This window comes from Nerophis lumbriciformis, linkage group LG01 (genome assembly GCF_033978685.3).
Source record: "Nerophis lumbriciformis linkage group LG01, RoL_Nlum_v2.1, whole genome shotgun sequence".
NCBI lineage: Eukaryota > Metazoa > Chordata > Actinopteri > Syngnathiformes > Syngnathidae > Nerophis > Nerophis lumbriciformis.
This window is the reverse complement of record NC_084548.2, coordinates 7,737,501-7,756,872: the sequence shown is the minus strand read 5'-3', so window position 1 is coordinate 7,756,872 and position 19,372 is coordinate 7,737,501. Positions and strand designations below refer to the sequence as shown.

The following is a 19,372-nucleotide window of genomic DNA, read 5'->3' as shown; positions in this document are numbered from 1 at the left end:
TTCTTGCTTGATGTACAGCTTAAGTTGTTCAACAGTCCGGGGGTCTCCGTTGTGGTAGTTTGGGCTTCATAATGCGCCACACATTTTCAATAAGAGACAGGTCTGGACTACAGGCAGGCCAGTCTATTACCCGCACTCTTTTACTATGAAGCCATGTTGATGTAACACGTGGCTTGGCATTGTCTTGCTGAAATAAGCAGGGGCGTCCATGGTAACGTTGCTTGGATGGCAACATATGTTGCTCCAAAACCTGTATGTACCTTTCAGCATTAATGGCGCCTTCACAGATGTGTAAGTTACCCATGTCTTGGGCACTAATACACCCCCATACCATCACAGATGCTGGCTTTTCCACTTTGCGCCTATAACAATCCGGATGGTTCTTTTCCTCTTTGGTCCGGAGGACACGACGTCCACAGTTTCCAAAAACAATTTGAAATGTGGACTCGTCAGACCACAGAACACTTTTCCACTTCGTATCAGTCCATCTTAGATGAGCTCAGGCCCAGCGAAGCCGACGGCGTTTCTGGGTGTTGTTGATAAACGGTTTTCGCCTTGCATAGGAGAGTTTTAACTTGCACTTACAGGTGTAGCGACCAACTGTAGTTACTGACAGTGGGTTTCTGAAGTGTTCCTGAGCCCATGTGGTGATATCCTTTAGTATGTAAACACAATGTTGGCGATGTTGGGTTTAGGGTGGGATGGGGGGCCTTTCATTAACCTTGTATATGGGGGCCCAGGATTTGGTGCTTCGCCCCTGATCATACCTACACTATATTGCCCAAAGTATTTGGCCACCCATCCAAATGATCAGAATCAGGTGTCCTAATCTCTTGACCCGGCCACAGGTGTATAAAATCAAGCACTTAGGCATGGAGACTGTTTCTACAAACATTTGTGAAAAAATGGGCCGCTCTCAGTGGTTTCCAGCGTGGAACTGTGCAACAAATCCAGTCGTGAAATTTCCTCGCTCCTAAATATTCCAAAGTCAACTGTCGGCTCTATTATAAGAAAATGGAAGAGTTTGGGAACAACAGCAACTCAGCCACGAAGTGGTAGGCCACGTAAAACTGACAGAGAGGGGTCAACGGAGGAATTATGGTGTGGCTTGGCCCCTTAGTTCCAGTAAAAGGAACTTTGAATGCTCCAGGATACCAAAATATTTTGGACAATTCCATGCTCCCAACCTTGAGGGAACAGTTTTTAGCGGGCCCCTTCCTCTTCCAACATGACTGTGCACCAGTGCACAAAGCAAGGTCCATAAAGACATGGATGACAAGAGTATGGTGTGGATGAACTTGACTGGCCTGCACAGAGTCCTGACCACCTTTGGGATGAATTAGAACGGAGGCTGAGAGCCAGAACATCAGTGTGTGACCTCACCAATGCGCTTTTGGAAGAATGGTGAAAAATTCCTATAAACACACTCCGCCACCTTGTGGACAGCCTTCCCAGAAAAGTTGAAGCTGTAATAGCGGCAAAAGGACTGACATCTATGGGTTAGGACAGGGGTTGGCAACCCAAAATGTTGAAAGAGCCATATTGGACCAAAAATACAAAAACAAATCTGTCTGGAGCCGCAAAAAAATTAAAAGCCATTTTACATACAGATAGTGTGTCATGAGATATAAATTGAATTAAGAGGACTTAAAGGAAACTAAATGAGCTCAAATATAGCTACAAACGAGGCATTATGATGCAATATGTACATATAGCTAGCCTAAATAGCATGTTAGCATCGATTAGCTTGCAGTCATGCAGTGACCAAATATGCCCGATTAGCACTCCCCACAAGTCAATAACATCAACAAAACTCACCTTTGTGCATTCATGCACAACGTTAAAAGTTTGGTGGACAAAATGAGACAGAAAAAGAAGTGGCATAAAACACGTCCTAGAAAGTCGGAGAAAGTTATACATGTAAACAAACTACGGTGAGTTCAAGGACCGCCAAAATTAGTAGGACAAAACGGCACTCGCCAAATACTCAATCAGTGAAGCATGTTTAATATAAACAGTGTGATTTATAACAATTAGGGAGGTTTGTGTCATGTTTGGCCTCCTACAGAAACCATATTAAAACAAAAAATAAATTCTTTCCCCTCATCTTTTTCTATTTTTCATACATCTTTGGAAAAGCTCCAGGGAGCCACTAGGGCGGCGCTAAAGATGCGGCTCTAGAGCCGGGGGTTGCCGACCCCTGGGTTAGGAGCAGGACAACTAGAATGTGTCACCAACAGTATCATTGTATATAAAACAAGACCTTTATAAACAAACACATATGCTATTATGTTACCATCTCGCACATAAGACCGGGGTCGAAGGTCACCAGCCTGTGAAAGGCCCCTTTCAGGAAAAACCAGGAAGTGGGTGAAAGGTGCCAGGCCGAGGCAATGATTGACAGAGCTTCTAACAGATGTCCTGCTGGGGCTTTGAAGCGGTCAACAAGTGGTCTGTGCACGTCCAGGTCATGTTGTGTAAACGGGTCACTGCCATACTGACTGACGGATGCCTGGGTTAACTTCCTTCCCTCTTTGACTTTGTGTTTCCCTGCTGCTTGTGTTGGGCTTTAAAGCGTGGACACACAAACTGGAGGGCCAGTGCACGAAGACGTGATAAATTATGCAGGAGACAAGATAAGTTACAACTTATTGTCTTCATGTCCCAGTTACTTGCTGTTTGTTTGCAAAAAAAAAAAAAAAAAAAAAAAAAAAGTACTAACCCTTTGGGGTAGTGTTGGTACCGGTACCAAAATGTATTTCGATACTTTTCGGTACTTTTCTAAATAAAGGGGACCACAAAAATGGCATTATTGGCTTTATTTTAACAACAAATCTTAGGGTACATTAAACGTATGTTTCTTATTGCAAGTTTGTCCTTAAATAAAATAGTGAACATACAAGACAACTTGTCTTTTAGTAATAAGTAAACAAACAAAGGCTCCTAATTACATACCCCGTTTCCATATGAATTGGGAAAATGTATTAGATGTAAATATAAATGGAATACAATGATTTGCAAATCCTTTTCAACCCATATTCAGTTGAATGCACTACAAAGACAAAAAATTTGATGTTCAAACTCAAAACTTTATTTTTTTTTGCGAATAATAATTAACTTAGAATTTCATGGCTGAAACACGTGCCAAAGTAGTTGGGAAAGGCCATGTTCACCACTGTGTTACATGGCCTTTCCTTTTAACAACACTCAGTAAACATTTGGGAACTGAGGAGACACATTTTTGAAGCTTCTCAGGTGGAATTCTTTCCCATTCTTGCTTGATGTACAGCTTAAGTTGTTCAACAGTCCGGGGGTCTCCGTTGTGGTATTTTAGGCTTCATAATGCGCCACACATTTTCAATGGGAGACAGGTCTGGACTACAGGCAGGCCAGTCTAGTACCCGCACTCTTTTACTATGAAGCCACGTTGATGTAACACGTGGCTTGGCATTGTCTTGCTGAAATAAGCAGGGGCGTCCATGGTAACGTTGCTTGGATGGCAACATATGTTGCTCCAAAACCTGTATGTACCTTTCAGCATTAATGGCGCCTTCACAGATGTGTAAGTTACCCATGTCTTGGACACTAATACACCCCCATACCATCACAGATGCTGGCTTTTCCACTTTGCGCCTATAACAATCCGGATGGTTCTTTTCCTCTTTGGTCCGGAGGACACGACGTCCACAGTTTCCAAAAACAATTTGAAATGTGGACTCGTCAGACCACAGAACACTTTTCCACTTTGTATCAGTCCATCTTAGATGAGCTCAGGCCCAGCGAAGCCGACAGCGTTTCTGGGTGTTGCTGATAAATGGTTTTCGCCTTGCATAGGAGAGTTTTAACTTGCACTTACAGGTGTAGCGACCAACTGTAGTTACTGACAGTGGGTTTCAGAAGTGTTCCTGAGCCCATGTGGTGATATCCTTTACACACTGCTGTCGCTTGTTGATGCAGTACAGCCTGAGGGATCGAAGGTCACGGGCTTAGCTGCTTACGTGCAGTGATTTCTCCAGATTCTCTGAACTCTTTGATGATATTACGGACCGTAGATGGTGAAATCCCTAAATTCCTTGCAATAGCTGGTTGAGAAAGGTTTTTCTTAAACTGTTCAACAATTTGCTCACGCATTTGTTGACAAAGTGGTGACCCTCGCCCCATCCTTGTTTGTGAATGACTGAGCATTTCATGGAATCTACTTTTATACCCAATTGTGGCACCCACCTGTTCCCAATGTGCCTGTTCACCTGTGGGATGTTCCAAATAAGTGTTTGATGAGCATTCCTCAACTTTATCAGTATTTATTGCCACCTTTCCCAACTTCTTTGTCACTAAAGTTAAGGATTATTTGGCAAAAAAAAAAAAGTTTATCAGTTTGAACATCAAATATGTTGTCTTTGTAGCATATTCAACTGAATATGGGTTGAAAATGATTTGCAAATCATTGTATTCCGTTTATATTTATATCTAACACAATTTCCCAACTCATATGGAAACGGGGTTTGCAGTCTGCTGACATATGCAGTAACATATTGTGAGTTTTGGGTTATTGTCCACTTGGAGGACCCGTGATCAAGCTTTCTGACACCCGGGAACACATTTTGCTCGATATTCTTGACATGTCGGATGTAGCAAAACAGCCCAAGAATCAGAATCAGAATCAGAATCAGAAATACTTTACTAATCCCTAAGGAGAAAATTGAAATGGGAGGGTGGGGGCAGAAAAAATAAAATCGGTCTAAGCCTGGGCCCCTGGAGAGGGGGTCCAGACTGAGGCCAAGGGAAAAATCCCTCTTACATGACAGGTCAAATCCCAGTAATTTTAAAATATGTCAGTTTTGAGTTGGTTGATTGACCGTGGCACTTCTGTACGTCTCCATGCTGGCCTGTCAAATGCCAATCTCGACTGAGAAGTGGGTTGAGTCTTCCACGAGTGTGAATAGAAGTAGTATTTACAGTCAAACCAGATTAGTTCCATTCTTCTGCTGTAGGCCCCAAGCTTGCGAGTTTGAATCTATTATGCCCAAACAAAGGCCGTTATTGACTCATGCTTAGCACACACACACACCCTTTTTGGACGAATGTGCGTGTGCAGTGCTTGTTCTTTGAGACCGCAAGAGCTGAGCAAGTGTTATCTTTCCTTGCTTGGTGAAGAGCGGCTTCTTCTTTTCGTCTTCCCCTCAGTAGCCCGCCTCACTTCCTCCCTTAAGGCTGTCGCTGAATACATTTCAGCTAATTGTCTGCATGCTGATTGAAACTCCAAATGGCTTCTTCTCAACACTTGTTATTGAGTGGAGCAACACTTGGGCGTTTCACAGCTTCTCAGCTCTTTAGTATGCATTGACAGGAGAGGTAAGACTTCTAGAAAACTTGTTTGTGAGATGCGGGAGGCCGATTTAATTACCTAAGTGGTAGGTGAGGTGTAGTTAGTGTACCACACCTTTCATCTTCCAAGACTGTTTGAGCCTGAAAGTCATTGGCATCCACTTCTTAGAATCTACCATATGACTTATTGCAAAAAAGTAACCCCTATTTAGTCACATGGTGGAACATAACCAATGTTGTGCACAACAATCAATGACTATCAGCCTTAATAATTATTATATGTGCGTACTTATGACTCATTATGTGTCTGGAAATGTTATTATGTCAATCAATCAATCAATCAATGTTTATTTATATAGCCCTAAATCACAAGTGTCTCAAAGGGCTGCACAAGCCACAACGACATCCTCGGTATAGCCCACATAAGGGCAAGGAAAAACTCACCCCAGTGGGACGTCGATGTGAATGACTATGAGAAACCTTGGAGAGGACCGCATATGTGGGTAACCCCCCCCCTCTAGGGAGACCGAATGCAATGGATGTCGAGTGGGTCTAACATAATATTGTGAGAGTCCAGTCCATAGTGGATCCAGCATAACAGTAAGAGTCCAGTCCACAGTGGGGTCAGCAGGAAACCATCCCGAGCGGAGACGGGTCAGCAGCGCAGAGATGTTCCCAACCGATATACAGGTGAGCGGTCCACCCCGGGTCCCGACCCCGGACAGCCAGCACCCCATCCATGGCCACCGGATCTGTGTGTCTCCCCTTCCACAAGAGATAGGGGGGAGCAGAGGAGAAAAGAAAAGAAACGGCAGATCAACTGGTCTAAAAAAAGGGGGGCTATTCAAAGGCTAGAGTATACAAATGAGTTTTGAGATGGGACTTAAATGTTTCTACTGAGGTAGCATCTCTAATTGTTACCGGGAGGGCATTCCATAGTGCTGGAGCCCGAATAGAAAACGCTCTACAGCCCGCAGACTTTTTTTGGGCTCTGGGAATCACTAATAAGCCGGAGTTCTTTGAACGCAGATTTCTTGCCGGGACATATGGTACAATACAATCGACAAGATAGGACGGAGCTAGACCGTGTAGTATTTTATACGTAAGTAGTAAAACCTTAAAGTCGCATCTTAAGTGCACAGGAAGCCAGTGCAGGTGAGCCAGTATAGGCGTAATATGATCAAACTTTCTTGTTCTTGTCAAAAGTCTAGCAGCCACATTTTGTACCAACTGTAATCTTTTAATGCTAGACATAGGGAGACCCGAAAATAATACGTTACAGTAATCGAGACGAGACGTAACGAACGCATGAATAATGATCTCAGCGTCGCTAGTGGACAAAATGGAACGAATTTTAGCGATATTACGGAGATGAAAGAAGGCCGTTTTAGTAACACTCTTAATGTGTGACTCAAAGGAGAGAGTTGGGTGGAAGATAATACCCAGATTCTTTACTGAGTCGCTTTGTGTAATTGTTTGGTTGTCAAATGTTAAGGTGGTATTATTAAATAAATGTCGGTGTTTAGCAGGACCGATAATCAGCATTTCCGTTTTCTTAGTGTTGAGTTGCAAGAAGTTAGCGGACATCCATTGTTTAATTTCATTAAGACACGCCTCCAGCTGACTACAATCCGGCGTGTTGTGTCAGAAAGTTTGATATAACAAGATGACAACGTGCAGTCATTTAAAGGGGAATTGCACTTTTTGGGGGGGGGGAATTTTGCCTATCGTTAACTTTCATTATCCATCCATCCATCTTCTTCCGCTTATCCGAGGTCGGGTCGCGAAGGCAGCAGCCTAAGCAGGGAAGCCGAGATTTCCCTCTCCCCAGCCACTTCGTCCAGCTCTTCCCGGGGGACCCCGAGGCGTTCCAAGGCCAGCCGGGAGACGTAGTCTTCCCAACGTGTCCTGGGTCATCCCCGTGCCCTAAACACCTCCAAATGCCCGAACCACCTCATCTGGCTCCTCTCCATGTGGAGGAGCAGCGGCTTTACTTTGAGTTCCTCCCAGATGGCAGAGCTTCTCACCCTATCTCTAAGGGAGAGCCCCGCCACCCGGCGGAGGAAACTCATTTCGTCCGCTTGTACCCGTGATCTTGTCCTTTCGGTCATAACCCAAAGCTCATGACCATAGGTGAGGATGGGAACGGAGATCGACCGGTAAATTGAGAGCTTTGCCTTCCGGCTCAGCTCCTTCTTCACCACAACGGATTGATACAGCGTCCGCATTACTGAAGACGCCGCACCGATCCGCCTGTCGATCTCACGATACACTCTTCCCTCACTCGTGAACAAGACTCCGAGGTACTTGAACTCCTCCACTTGAGGCGGTGTCTCCTCCCCAACCCGGAGATGGCACTCCACCCTTTTCCGGGCGAGAACCATGGACTCGGACTTGGAGGTGCTGATTCTCACCCCAGTTGCTTCACACTCGGCTGTGAACAGATCCAGTGAGAGCTGAAGATCCTGGCCAGATGAAGCCATCAGGACCACATCATCTGCAAAAAGCAGAGACCTAATCCTGCAGCCACCAAACCAGATCCCCTCAACGCCTTGACTGCGCCTAGAAATTCTGTCCATAAAAGTTATGGAAAGATTCGGTGACAAAGGGCAGCCTTGGCGGAGTCCAACCCTCACTGGAAACGTGTCCGACTTACTGCCGGCAATGCGGACCAAGCTCTGACACTGATCGTACAGGGAGCGGACCGCCACAATCAGACAGTCCGATACCCCATACTCTCTGAGCACTCCCCACAGGACTTACCGAGGGTCACAGTCGAATGCCTTCTCCAAGTCCACAAAGCACATGTAGACTGGTTGGGCAAACTCCCATGCACCCTCAAGGACCCTGTCGAGAGTATAGAGCTGGTCCACAGTTCCACGACCAGGACGAAAACCACACTGTTCCTCCTGAATCCGAGGTTCGACTCTCCGGTGTAGCCTCCTTTCTAGTTCACCTGAATAGACCTTACCGGGAAGGCTGAGGAGTGTGATCCCACGATAGTTGGAACACACCCTCCGGTTCCTCTTCTTAAAGAGAGGAACCACCACCCCGGACTGACAATCATTATGAGAGACAACATTTTTTGGTTTTTTTCCCGCTTTTTAACATATAAAACATGGGTCGGAAACCTGCACCTCTTTAGCGCCGACCTAGTGGCTCCCTGGAGCTTTTTCAAAACTGTATTAAAATGGACAAAAAATGAGGCAAAAAATATATTTTTTGTTTCAATTTGGTTTCTGTAGGATGACAAACGTTCCGATTTGTTAGAAATCACACTGTTTATATTAAACATGCTTCACCGATGAGAGTATTTGACGAGCGCCGTTTTGTCCTACTCATTTTGGGCAATCCTTGAACTCAGCGTGGTTTGTTTACACAGAAATATGTGTATCATGCCACTCCTTCTTTGTCTCATTTTGTCCACCAAATGTTTCATGCTGTGCGTGGAGGCACAAAGGTGAGCTTTGTTGATGTTGTTGACTTGTGCGGAGTGCTAATCAGGCATATTTGGTCAGTGCATGACTGCGAGCTAATCGATGCTGACATGCTGTATGTATATATTGCATCATTATACCTCATTTGTAGGTATATTTCAGCTGATTTAATATCCTTTGTTTATGTCCTCTGTGTATTTAATTTATATTTGCATGTCTCATGACACGTTATCTGTATGTAATATTTGCTGCATTTCTAATAGTTGTTTGTGTGCCATGTTGTTCCAGACCACAGCAAACGTTAGCTAGCTTGCGTAGACTGTTATAAATCCATTAAAAGAAGACAACCTGTCGTTTCCTTTAACTTGGACACACACTTCTAGACCTTTGGTCATTCTGAGCCAGTCATTTCCAGGAGTTATCTCACCTTCTGAGAAGCCTCCGGTTTACTAATGTTTTCCAAAGTTGTAACAATGTGTGGAATTAATATTACATTCAGTACATTACATTACATTTCATTTTCATTAAATGCTCAGTCATTCACAAACGAGGATGGGGCGAGGGTCACCACTTTGTCAACAAATGCGTGAGCAAATTGTTTAAGAAACAACATTTATCTACGGTGCGTAATATCATCAAAAGGTTCAGAGAATCTGGAGAAATCACTGCACGTAAGCGGCTAAGCCTGTGACCTTCGATCCCTCAGGCTGTACTGCATCAAAAAGCGACATCGGTGTGTAAAGGATATCACCACATGGGCTCAGGGACACTTCAGAAAACCACTGTCAGTAACTACAGTTGGTCGCTACATCTGTAAGTGCACTATGCAAAGCCAAAGCCATTTATCAACAACACCCAGAAACGCTGCCGGCTTCGCTGGGCCCGAGCTCATCTAAGATGAACTGACGCAAAGTGTAAAAATTTTCTGTGGTCTGACGAGTCCACAATTCAAATTGTTTTTGGAAACTGTGGATGTTGTGTCCTCCGGAACAAAGAGGAAAACATCTGGACTGTTCTAGGCGCAGAGTTGAAAAACCAGCATCTGTGATGGTATGGGGGTGTATTAGTGCCCAAGGCATGGGTAACTTACACATCTGTGAAAGCACCATTAATGCTGAAAGGTACATACAGGTTTTGGAGCAACATATGTTGCCATCCATGCAACGTTATCGTGGACGCCCCTGCTTATTTCAGCAAGACAATGCCAAGCCACGTGTTACAACAGTGTGGCTTCATAGTAAAAAAGTGCGGGTACTAGACTGGACTGCCTGTAGTCCAGACCTGTCTCCCAAGTGTGTGGCGCATTAAGAAGCATAAAATACCACAACGGAGACCCCCGGACTGTTGAACAACTTAAGCTGTACATCAAGCAAGAATGGGAAAGAATTCCAAAAATGTGTCTCCTCAGTTCCCAAACATTTAGCTAAAGTTAAAGTTAAAGTTAAAGTACCAATGATTGTCACACACACACTAGGTGTGGTGACATTTGTCCTCTGCATTTGACCCATCCCCTTGTTCACCCCCTGGGAGGTGAGGGGAGCAGTGGGCAGCAGCGGTGCCGCGCCCGGGAATCATTTTTGGTGATTTAACCCCCAATTCCAACCCTTGATGCTGAGTGCCAAGCAGGGAGGTAATGGGTCCCATTTTTATAGTCTTTGGTATGACTCGGCCGGGGTTTGAACCCACAACCTACCGATCTCAGGGCGGACACTCTATCCACTAGGCCACTGAGTAGTAGTAGTAGTTTACTGAGTGTTGTTAAAAGGAAAAGCCATGTAACACAGTGGTAAAAATGCCCCTTTGCCAACTTTTTTGCAATGTGTTGTTACCATTAAATTCTAAGTTATTGATTATTTCCCCCCAAAAAATTTACTTTCTCAGTTCGAACGTTAAATATATTGTCTTTGCAGTCTATTCAATTGAATATAAGTTGAAAAGGATTTGCAAATCATTGTATTCTGTTTTTATTTACCATTTACACAATGTGCCAACTTAACTGGTTTTGGGGTTTTGTATTTTTTTGTGAAATGTTCTGATCCGGGATGTTTTAATTTTGTCTTTAGAATGTGTTGCGGGCCAATAAAAAATAAGCTGCACCCCTGAATAATAATAAATGCGTTAAGTTTGACAGCCCTAAGTTAAACAACAGTCTTGAGTGTTGAGCTCCACTTTTCAACTTTCTGTCATTACATGATGTCCTGATAAGCAACAATCCAGTCTGTAAACCCCCTTCAAGAGCAGGGAATCCTGCGAAACAGGCTCGTCGGGATGAAATAGCCTCTGTGTTTTTTCCTGACCTATATAATCTTTATTGTTATGTATTTTTTTCTTCTCAGGGCGCTGGTGTTGATCGTCCACGGGGCCGGGGAGCACTGTGGTCCCTACGATGAGATTGCACGGAAACTTAAGGAGGAGATGTCTCTGTTGGTCTTTGCACACGACCACGGTAAGCCCACCCGTCAGTGTGCTGTTCTCTTCATTCTTGCATATATTTGCACCTACTGTACACTCCTGCTGGGGCACAGACATGCCATGACGTGTGCGTACATTCCAGGAAAACACATCCTCTCCTCTCTTGGGTAGGCTACTCCTGTGCTTTTCAACCTTTTTTGAGCCAAAGCACATTTTTTGCGTTGAAAAAGTCCGGAGGCACACCACCAGCAGAAATCATTAAAAAAATGAAACTCAGTTGACAGTAAAAAGTCGCAATTGTTGGATATGACTTTAAGCCACAACCAAACATGCATCACTATAACTCTTGTCTCAAAGTAGGTGTACTGTCACCACCTGTCACATCACACCCTGACTTATTTTGAGTTTTTTGCTGTTTTCCTGTGTGTAGTATTTTACTTCTTCCTATTTTAATGACTTTTTCTCTTTTTTTGGTATTTTCCTGTAGCAGTTTCATGTCTTCCTTTGAGCGATATTTCCCGCATCTACTTTGTTTTAGCAATCAAGAATATTTCAGTTGTTTTTATCCTTCTTTGTGGGGACATTGTTGATTGTCATGTCATGTTCGGATGTACGTTGTGGACGCCGTCTTTGCTCCACAGTAAGTCTTTGCTGTCGTCCAGCATTCTGTTTTTGTTTAATTTGTAGCCAGTTCAGTTTTAGTTTAGTTCTGCATAGCCTTCCCTAAGCTTCAATGCCTTTTTTTAGGGGCACTCACCTTTTGTTTATTCTAGGTTTAAGCATTAGACACCTTTTTACCTGCACACTGCCTTCCGCTGTATCCGACATCTACAAAGCAATTAGCTACCGGCCGCCACCTACTGATATGGAAGAATATTACACGGTTACTTTGCCGTGTAACAACAACACATCATTAGCAGACTATAACTATTGGTTAGCAAAAAATATTTTTAACCCAAATTGGTGAAATTAGATCATCTTCCACGGCACACCAGACTGTATCTCACAGCACACTAGTGTGCTGCGGCGCAGTGGTTGAAAAACACTGGGCCACTCCACATTTTTTCATAGTTTTTTTGTAGTGGCGCCTGAGAAAAATAAAGAAAAATATAATTTTCTGACCTGCTGGGCTAATGTTTACCGGCAAAATAAGTTTATTTTTTAGTTTCGACAGTGGAAGCGTTAACACTCCACGTGACATTCTCCAGAAAATAATATTTTCAACTGTATTGTTCTGAGGTTTAAAACCAGTTTTAAAACCGTGCTTAAGCGCTAACAACCGACAATGCAGTTAGGGTGACCATTTCCATGACACCAAAAAGGAGGACATTATGCGGCATATCAATAAATTACTATGGTGTACATAGGACTCTGGTATACTCTTATTTATAGTACAATTTTGAGTGGTTTAAAGATGATGTTTGTGTGGCTGAATAGGAAAAAATATTAAAGTCAAGTGTTTGTTTACAGTATTTGTATTTATTCAATACATTGTGGTGTTCAAAAAGTGACCACTGAGATGAATCTTTTCAAGTGCAGAGTGCCACAAAGCATAACATGTGTGGACTTAAATGTAGTTAACATATATAATTTAAAAAAAATGCCACAAAAATTTTTCCACATCAACATCAAGGCTGCTTGCTGCATATCTGGTTGCGTTATGCAGAATATGGGCCAAACAGTTTGCAGGGAGCACATCTTTTTGGCTCAGTTTCAGCTTCTGATACACTGTTATGTTTGCCACAATTGACACTGGCATTGTCTGCTGCATATGCAGACATGTTTTTCACCTCTAAGCCAGACATCTCAAGTTTTGCCAGCAGCTGGTTTGTTATGGCTTCTGACGTTTCGTTGCTGTCACTATAAAAATCCAACAGGACATGTTGGATGCCTTCATCAAAGTGAAAATACCTTACCACAATGGGAAAACACTTGTTTGTTCCTTTATTTGAGGCGTCGGTTGCCACGGAAAAGGGTAGGTTGTTTTCTTTTATGTAGTCGGTATGTTCCTGTACCGAATAGTGAGCGATGACGTTCTCGCACAATGCCTTGGCTTTTGTTCGGCCACAGGCCATCCCTTTAGCTGTGGGATAGTCACTGAAAATCTCCCGGTCCACTTTCATGCCGCAGTCTAAACTTCTGTAGGACTGGTGATGCTTTACAGCAGTGGTTCTCAACCTTTTTTCAGTGATGTACCCCCTGTGAACATTTTTTTAATTCAAGTGCCCCCTAATCAGAGCAAAGCATTTTTGGTTGAAAAAAAGAGATAAAGAAGTAAAATACAGCACTATGTCATCAGTTTCTGATTTATTAAATTGTATAACAGTGCAAAATATTGCTCATTTGTAGTGGTCTTTCTTAAACTATTTGGAAAAAAATATGTAAAATAACTAAAAACTTGTTGAAAAATAAACAAGTGATTCAATTATAAATAAAGATTTCTACACATAGAAGTAATCATCAACTTAAAGTGCCCTCTTTGGGGATTGTAATAGAGATCCACCTGGATTCAGGAACTTAATTCTAAACATTTCTTCACAAAAAAAGAAATCTTTAACATCAATATTTATGGAACATGTCTACAAAAAATCTAGCTGTCAACACTGAATATTGCATTGTTGCATTTCTTTTCACAGTTCTTTTTGACAGACATTTTAGTGAGGGTCAAACCATCATGGCATGGGGGAAACTCTGGGTTTATGGTAATGAATGGAATAGCCTACTTAATTTGATGTTCAGTTTATGAACTTACATTACATTACATACCCCCAGGGTACCATTTGAGAACCACTGCTTTACAGCATGGTACACCTTGCACAGCTCCGCAGCAGTTATCTTGTCATCCAGGGGCGACGAAACTTCATGAAAAAATGTCCTCATTGAAGAGGTACCTGCCGCATGTTTATTACTTTTATGTTTATCCGTAACCGCATGCCGTTCAATTGCAGCTTTCCCCTGACTACTTACGTCGACATCACATCGACAAAGTGTGCAAAAGCCATGGAATGAGTCTCGACTGCTTTTCGTTATAAATTCGTGCTCTTTTATCCATTCAGAATTAAACGAGGTCTTGCGTTTTGGCATGATGCTAACTTTCTGTCAATATTATGCCGCAGCATAATATTGTTTACATAATTGTTTACTTTTTTTAACCAATGATAAGCAGATTTGTATCCGACACCGCTCTTAGCCAATCATTTGATACGTTACTGCGTTGGGGGCATTTTTTACGGTCTTTGATTGGCTATTGCGCTGCAGCCCAGCAAAGATGAAAAAACTGCTCTTCAAGCCTAGTGCCTCAAAAAGGAGGACAAATACGTGTCCGGCTTGAAGCTGCGCCGGACGCCGGACAGGGCATTAAAAATCCGGACTGTCCGGCCTAAATCCGGACACCTGGTCACCCTAAATGCAGTGTTCATTCATTCATTTTAGCATTAGTAGTACCCTGGCAGGCCTTTTACAGGATTTTAAGCCTTAGCAATATTAGCCTAAAACTTTTTTTTAGCAATTAAGTGTTTTTGTCACGGTTATCCCCACAATATATAGCTTGGTGCTAGCAAAAAAAGGCAAAAAAAAGCTTAAAAGGGTGAACATTTTAAGGCTTCACTTCTTAACTGTTAGCGTACAGCATCTTATTACAGAAGTTCTTAGCTTATTTTGGTACAAAGACACTGTATGACACTACTTTTACAGCATGTTTGCTAATGAAAAATGTAATAAATTGAACAGTGTTTCATGACCAAAACAGTTTTATAAACTTTTATTCACTTTATTAGCATGCTGGTGCGACTTTTAAGCACTTAGCTGTTTAAACGTGGCGACCATTTTGTACTATTTTATGCTAGCCTTTTGAATGTTATCCTTTAAAAGCTTTTAGTACTTAAAAGTGTTTTTGTCGCTTGCCGTTATTGTCATGCCAGCCTGCTAAAACCCGTTTTAAAACCGTGCTTTCTCCGTTTTGTATAATCTTGAGCGCTAACAACCGACAATGCAGTGTTCATTCATTCATTTTAGCATTAGTAGTACCCTGGCAGGCCTTTTACAGGATTTTAAGCCTTAGCAATATTAGCCTAAAAAGATTTTTAGCACTTAAGTGTTTTTGTCACAGTTATCCCCACAATATATAGCTTAGTGCTAGCAAAAAAAAGGCAAAAAAAGATTAAAAGGGTGAACATTTTAAGGCTTCACTTCTTAACTGTTAGCGTATAGCATCTTATTACAGTAGTTTTTAGCTTATTTTGTTACAAAAACACTGTATGACACTACTTTTACAGCATGTTTGCTCATGAAAAATCTAATAATTTTAACAGTGTTTCATGACCAAAACTTTTATTCACTTTATTAGCATGCTGTTACGACTTTAAGCACTTAGCTGCTTGAACGTGGTGACCATTTTGTACTATTTTATGCTAGCCTTTTGAATGTTATGCTTTAAAAGCTTTTAGTATTTTAAAAGTGTTTTTGTCGCTGCTATACCCACAACGTATTTTTGTTTTTTTGTCATGCCAGCCTGCTAAAACCTGTTTTAAAAACAATGCTTTGTCCGTTTTGTATCATCTTGATCGCTAACAACCGTTCATTCATTCATTTTAGCATTAGTAGTACCCTGGCAGGCCTTTTACAGGATTTTAAGCCTTAGCAATATTAGCCTAAACATAAGTCGCACTGGCCGAAAATGCATAATAAAGAAGGAAAAAAACATATATAAGTCGCATTTTTGGGGGAAATGTATTTGATAAAAGCCAACACCAAGAATAGACATTTGAAAGGCAATTTAAAATAAATAAAGAATAGTGAACAACAGGCTGAGTAAGTGTACGTTATATGAGGCATAAATAACCAACTGAGAACGTGCTGATATACGTCTAGTCTCTTACGTGAATGAACTAAATAATATTATTTGATATTTTACGGTAATGTGTTAATAATTTCACACATAAATCGCTCCAGAGTATAAATCGCACCACCAGCCAAACTATGAAAAAAACTGTGATTTATAATCCGAAAAATACGGTAGCTTAAAATGACAATCTGGCTTGATTTTAAACCCTGTATTTTAGTTTTTGGTTGTATAAACATTGTATTAATGCACTTTTAGAGCATGTTCGTTGATGAAAAATCAAATAACGGCAAATCATATTGTATTTAACGTGCAAAAAATACAGTTTTTCTTATAGCCTTCTATAATACTGCAGAAGAAATGTGCAGAAAGGTTAAAGACTTTGTGAATCCTGATATTTACTGACCGCGAGCGCTCAGTAGAGCACAACAAGTCCCTGCAGACTATTTTATTAACTTCACTGTCAGCACAGTAAAGTTTGCCCTTTTTTTTCCTACTAATAAAAGCCTGTCAAACCCGGAATCCCTGGTCAATATAAATGCCAAGCAGCGTCATCTATCAGAGCCCACAGTGTGCATATACTACGAACCAAAGTGCATTTTAATAGATGTTTGCAAAGAGGAAATGGCAATCATTACACAGTGCAGCTGGGAATTGCTATGGATTGATATTTCTACGCATTATTACATTAAGATGAAGAAGGTGTCGGACGCACGTGACGCGAATGCTTAGAAGCTCCCTGGGGTACAACTCGATCAATGGTTGCTATGGTAACCGGCATCACCCCACAGTTGTCTTCTGCTACAGACAGTACATGCACACTTTTCAATGTTCACAAAAAGCAGCATTTTCTTAACCCTTGTGTAATGTTCATATTGTTGTTACTCAGCCAGCGTTTGTGGCTCTGATGGACCCGTTGCATTTTTGTGGCTTTTAATGCCTCACAATCAAACACTTTTATGTTAAAATACTGAACAGATGTTTACATTATCCCAATAAACATCTGTTCAGTATTTTAACATAAAAGTGTTTGATTGTGAGGCATTAAAAGCCACAAAATCCAACGGGTCCATCAGACCCACAAACGCTGGCTGAGTAACAACAATATGAACGTGGCACGGAAAATTCCTCTGCCGGTTTCCGCATCCCACAGGGATTCTTCTTTTGTGTTGCTGCACCTGCGGTTCCCACACAAGGTTGCAACACTGTTTGTCAACACTGTCTGCTCTCATTTTCTCGCACATTTGACCCTCTGATGTTCTGTGTACCTACACTCGGTCCTCCTCCTGTCTAGGCTTGCTGTGTGTGTGTGTGTGTGTGTGTGTGTGTGTGTGTGGGTGGTACACAGAACATCAATTTCCACACTTCTTTTAGCCCCGGGCATACTTGCCAACCTTGAGACCTCTGAATTCTGTAGATGCGGGGAGGTTTGAGAGGGGGGGGCAGGGTTGAGGTGGGCGGGGTCCCGGAAGAGTTAGTGCTGCAAGGGTTTCTGGGTATTTGTTCTGTTGTGTTTGTGTTGTATTACGGTGCGGATGTTCTCCCGAAATGTGTTTGCCATTCTTGTTTGGTGTGGGTTCACAGTGTGGCGCAGCTGTTTAACATTCCTAATTTGACTTGGAAAAAAATTCTGAAAACAGTCGAAATAATTATTGGGAAAAAAAAACAGCAAATAAATTAATATGAAAAATGTACCGGAAGCTGTAATACAATAGATATTGTTTACTATAGTTTACTGTTACTCACTGTATACATTTTCAAATTGTAAATTGTTTTTCAAAATAATTTAGAAATACAAGTACAAAAAGAAAGTATGTGATACAATACATATATAATGCTAATATTGCAATAATTATAATTTCTCTACAGAAAACCCTAACACCCAAAAACGCCGTCGGCTTCGCTGGGCCTGAGCTTATCTAAGATGGACTGGTGCAAAGTGTAAAAGTGTTCTGTGGTCTGACGAGTCCACATTTCAAATCGTTTTTGGAAACTGTGGACGTCGTGTCCTCCGGACCAAAGAGGAAAAGAATCATCCGGACTGTTATAGGCGCAAAGTGTAAAAGCCAGCATCTGTGATGGTATGGGGGTGTATTAGTGCCCAAGACATGGGTAACTTACACATCTGTGAAGGCGCCATTAATGCTGAAAGGTTTTACATAATTTATATGTAGGAAATGCCTTCCAAAGCATCTTAATAATATATTCAACTTCAGGGGACACCGCCCCCTGAACCCTAAAAGGGCCCCCCAGATAATATATTTCTACGGAACCCCTAAAGGGACATGGGGAAAAAAAGTTTTTAGAGGGAACTTTTTTTGAAGATATGTATCTGTTGCGCACACAAAAGTTTCTCGTACGCGCGAGATACATATCTAAAAAAAATAATAATTACATTTTTCCCCCCCAAATTTTTTTTCCCCATGTCCCTTTATATCTAAAAAAAAATGTTCCCCTCCTAAATTTGTTTCCCCTATGTCCCTTTATATTTAAAACAATATATAACCCCCCCCCCCCCCCCCCAATTTTTTTACCCCATGACCCTTTAGGGGCTCCGTATATTTCAATTCCTCTTTTTTTTTTCTTTTGTTTTTTACCTTGTGATAAATAAATTTTTGCAAAGTGGGAATTATTAATTATAAACCCAATATTTCCATAGCAAGACATTTTAAATAACTGTTTACGACCTTTTCAACATTATGAAAGCCTTCTACACATGAATTAACACCCTTTAGTCACTCTTTTAATCCAATATAACATGCTTCCTGAGGCTGAGCCAATCAGAGGCCACGATACTAAATAACATGCTCTGATGGGTTTGGTCTCTCCTCTTGTGGCTAATACCACTTTAGTATTGACACATTTAGTTTATGCATAATTTGGGACCAAAAATTTGTAGAATATGCTCTAAGATGTCACGAGGGGTGCGCATGGTGATGCGGGGTTTTGTTCTCCAAAGATGCAAGGGACGAATCCGGACAGGACTTGCAGGTAATAACTTGATTTAATAATAAAAACAACACAAAACTGGTACAAAACAGAAAACAAACCGACAGGACGAGGTGCCGAACGCACTGGAAGCTAAGGCTAACACTTAGCACAAACTATGAAACTTAGCTGAGTCTAGGAAACAAGAACAAACTTACGTGGCAGTCGCGTGATGCAAAAACAAAGAAAGCAGAACGAGTGATGAACAAAGGTGGGCTTAAATAGCGTCTGTGATTACAACAGGTGCGCGTCAGAAACACAAGCGGCAGGTGGAATTAATAAGTAACTATGGTAACCAACTCAAAGGTGCACAGACAGGAACAAAATGAGTCCAAGACTAACAGAAAAACACACGTGACCCGAAAACCCA

General features: G+C 41.8%; 1 protein-coding gene across 3 annotated transcripts in view; it reads left to right on the top strand.

The window, feature by feature from the left end:
- Positions 1-19,372, top strand: part of mgll (monoglyceride lipase) — an 85,355-nt gene that overhangs the window by 30,771 nt on the left and 35,212 nt on the right. For all 3 annotated transcript variants that reach the window (XM_061974372.1, XM_061974379.1, XM_061974363.1), the window contains exon 3: positions 11,099-11,208. In XM_061974372.1, coding sequence (XP_061830356.1) covers positions 11,099-11,208 — 110 coding nt within the window. The remainder of the gene's footprint in view (positions 1-11,098; positions 11,209-19,372) is intronic.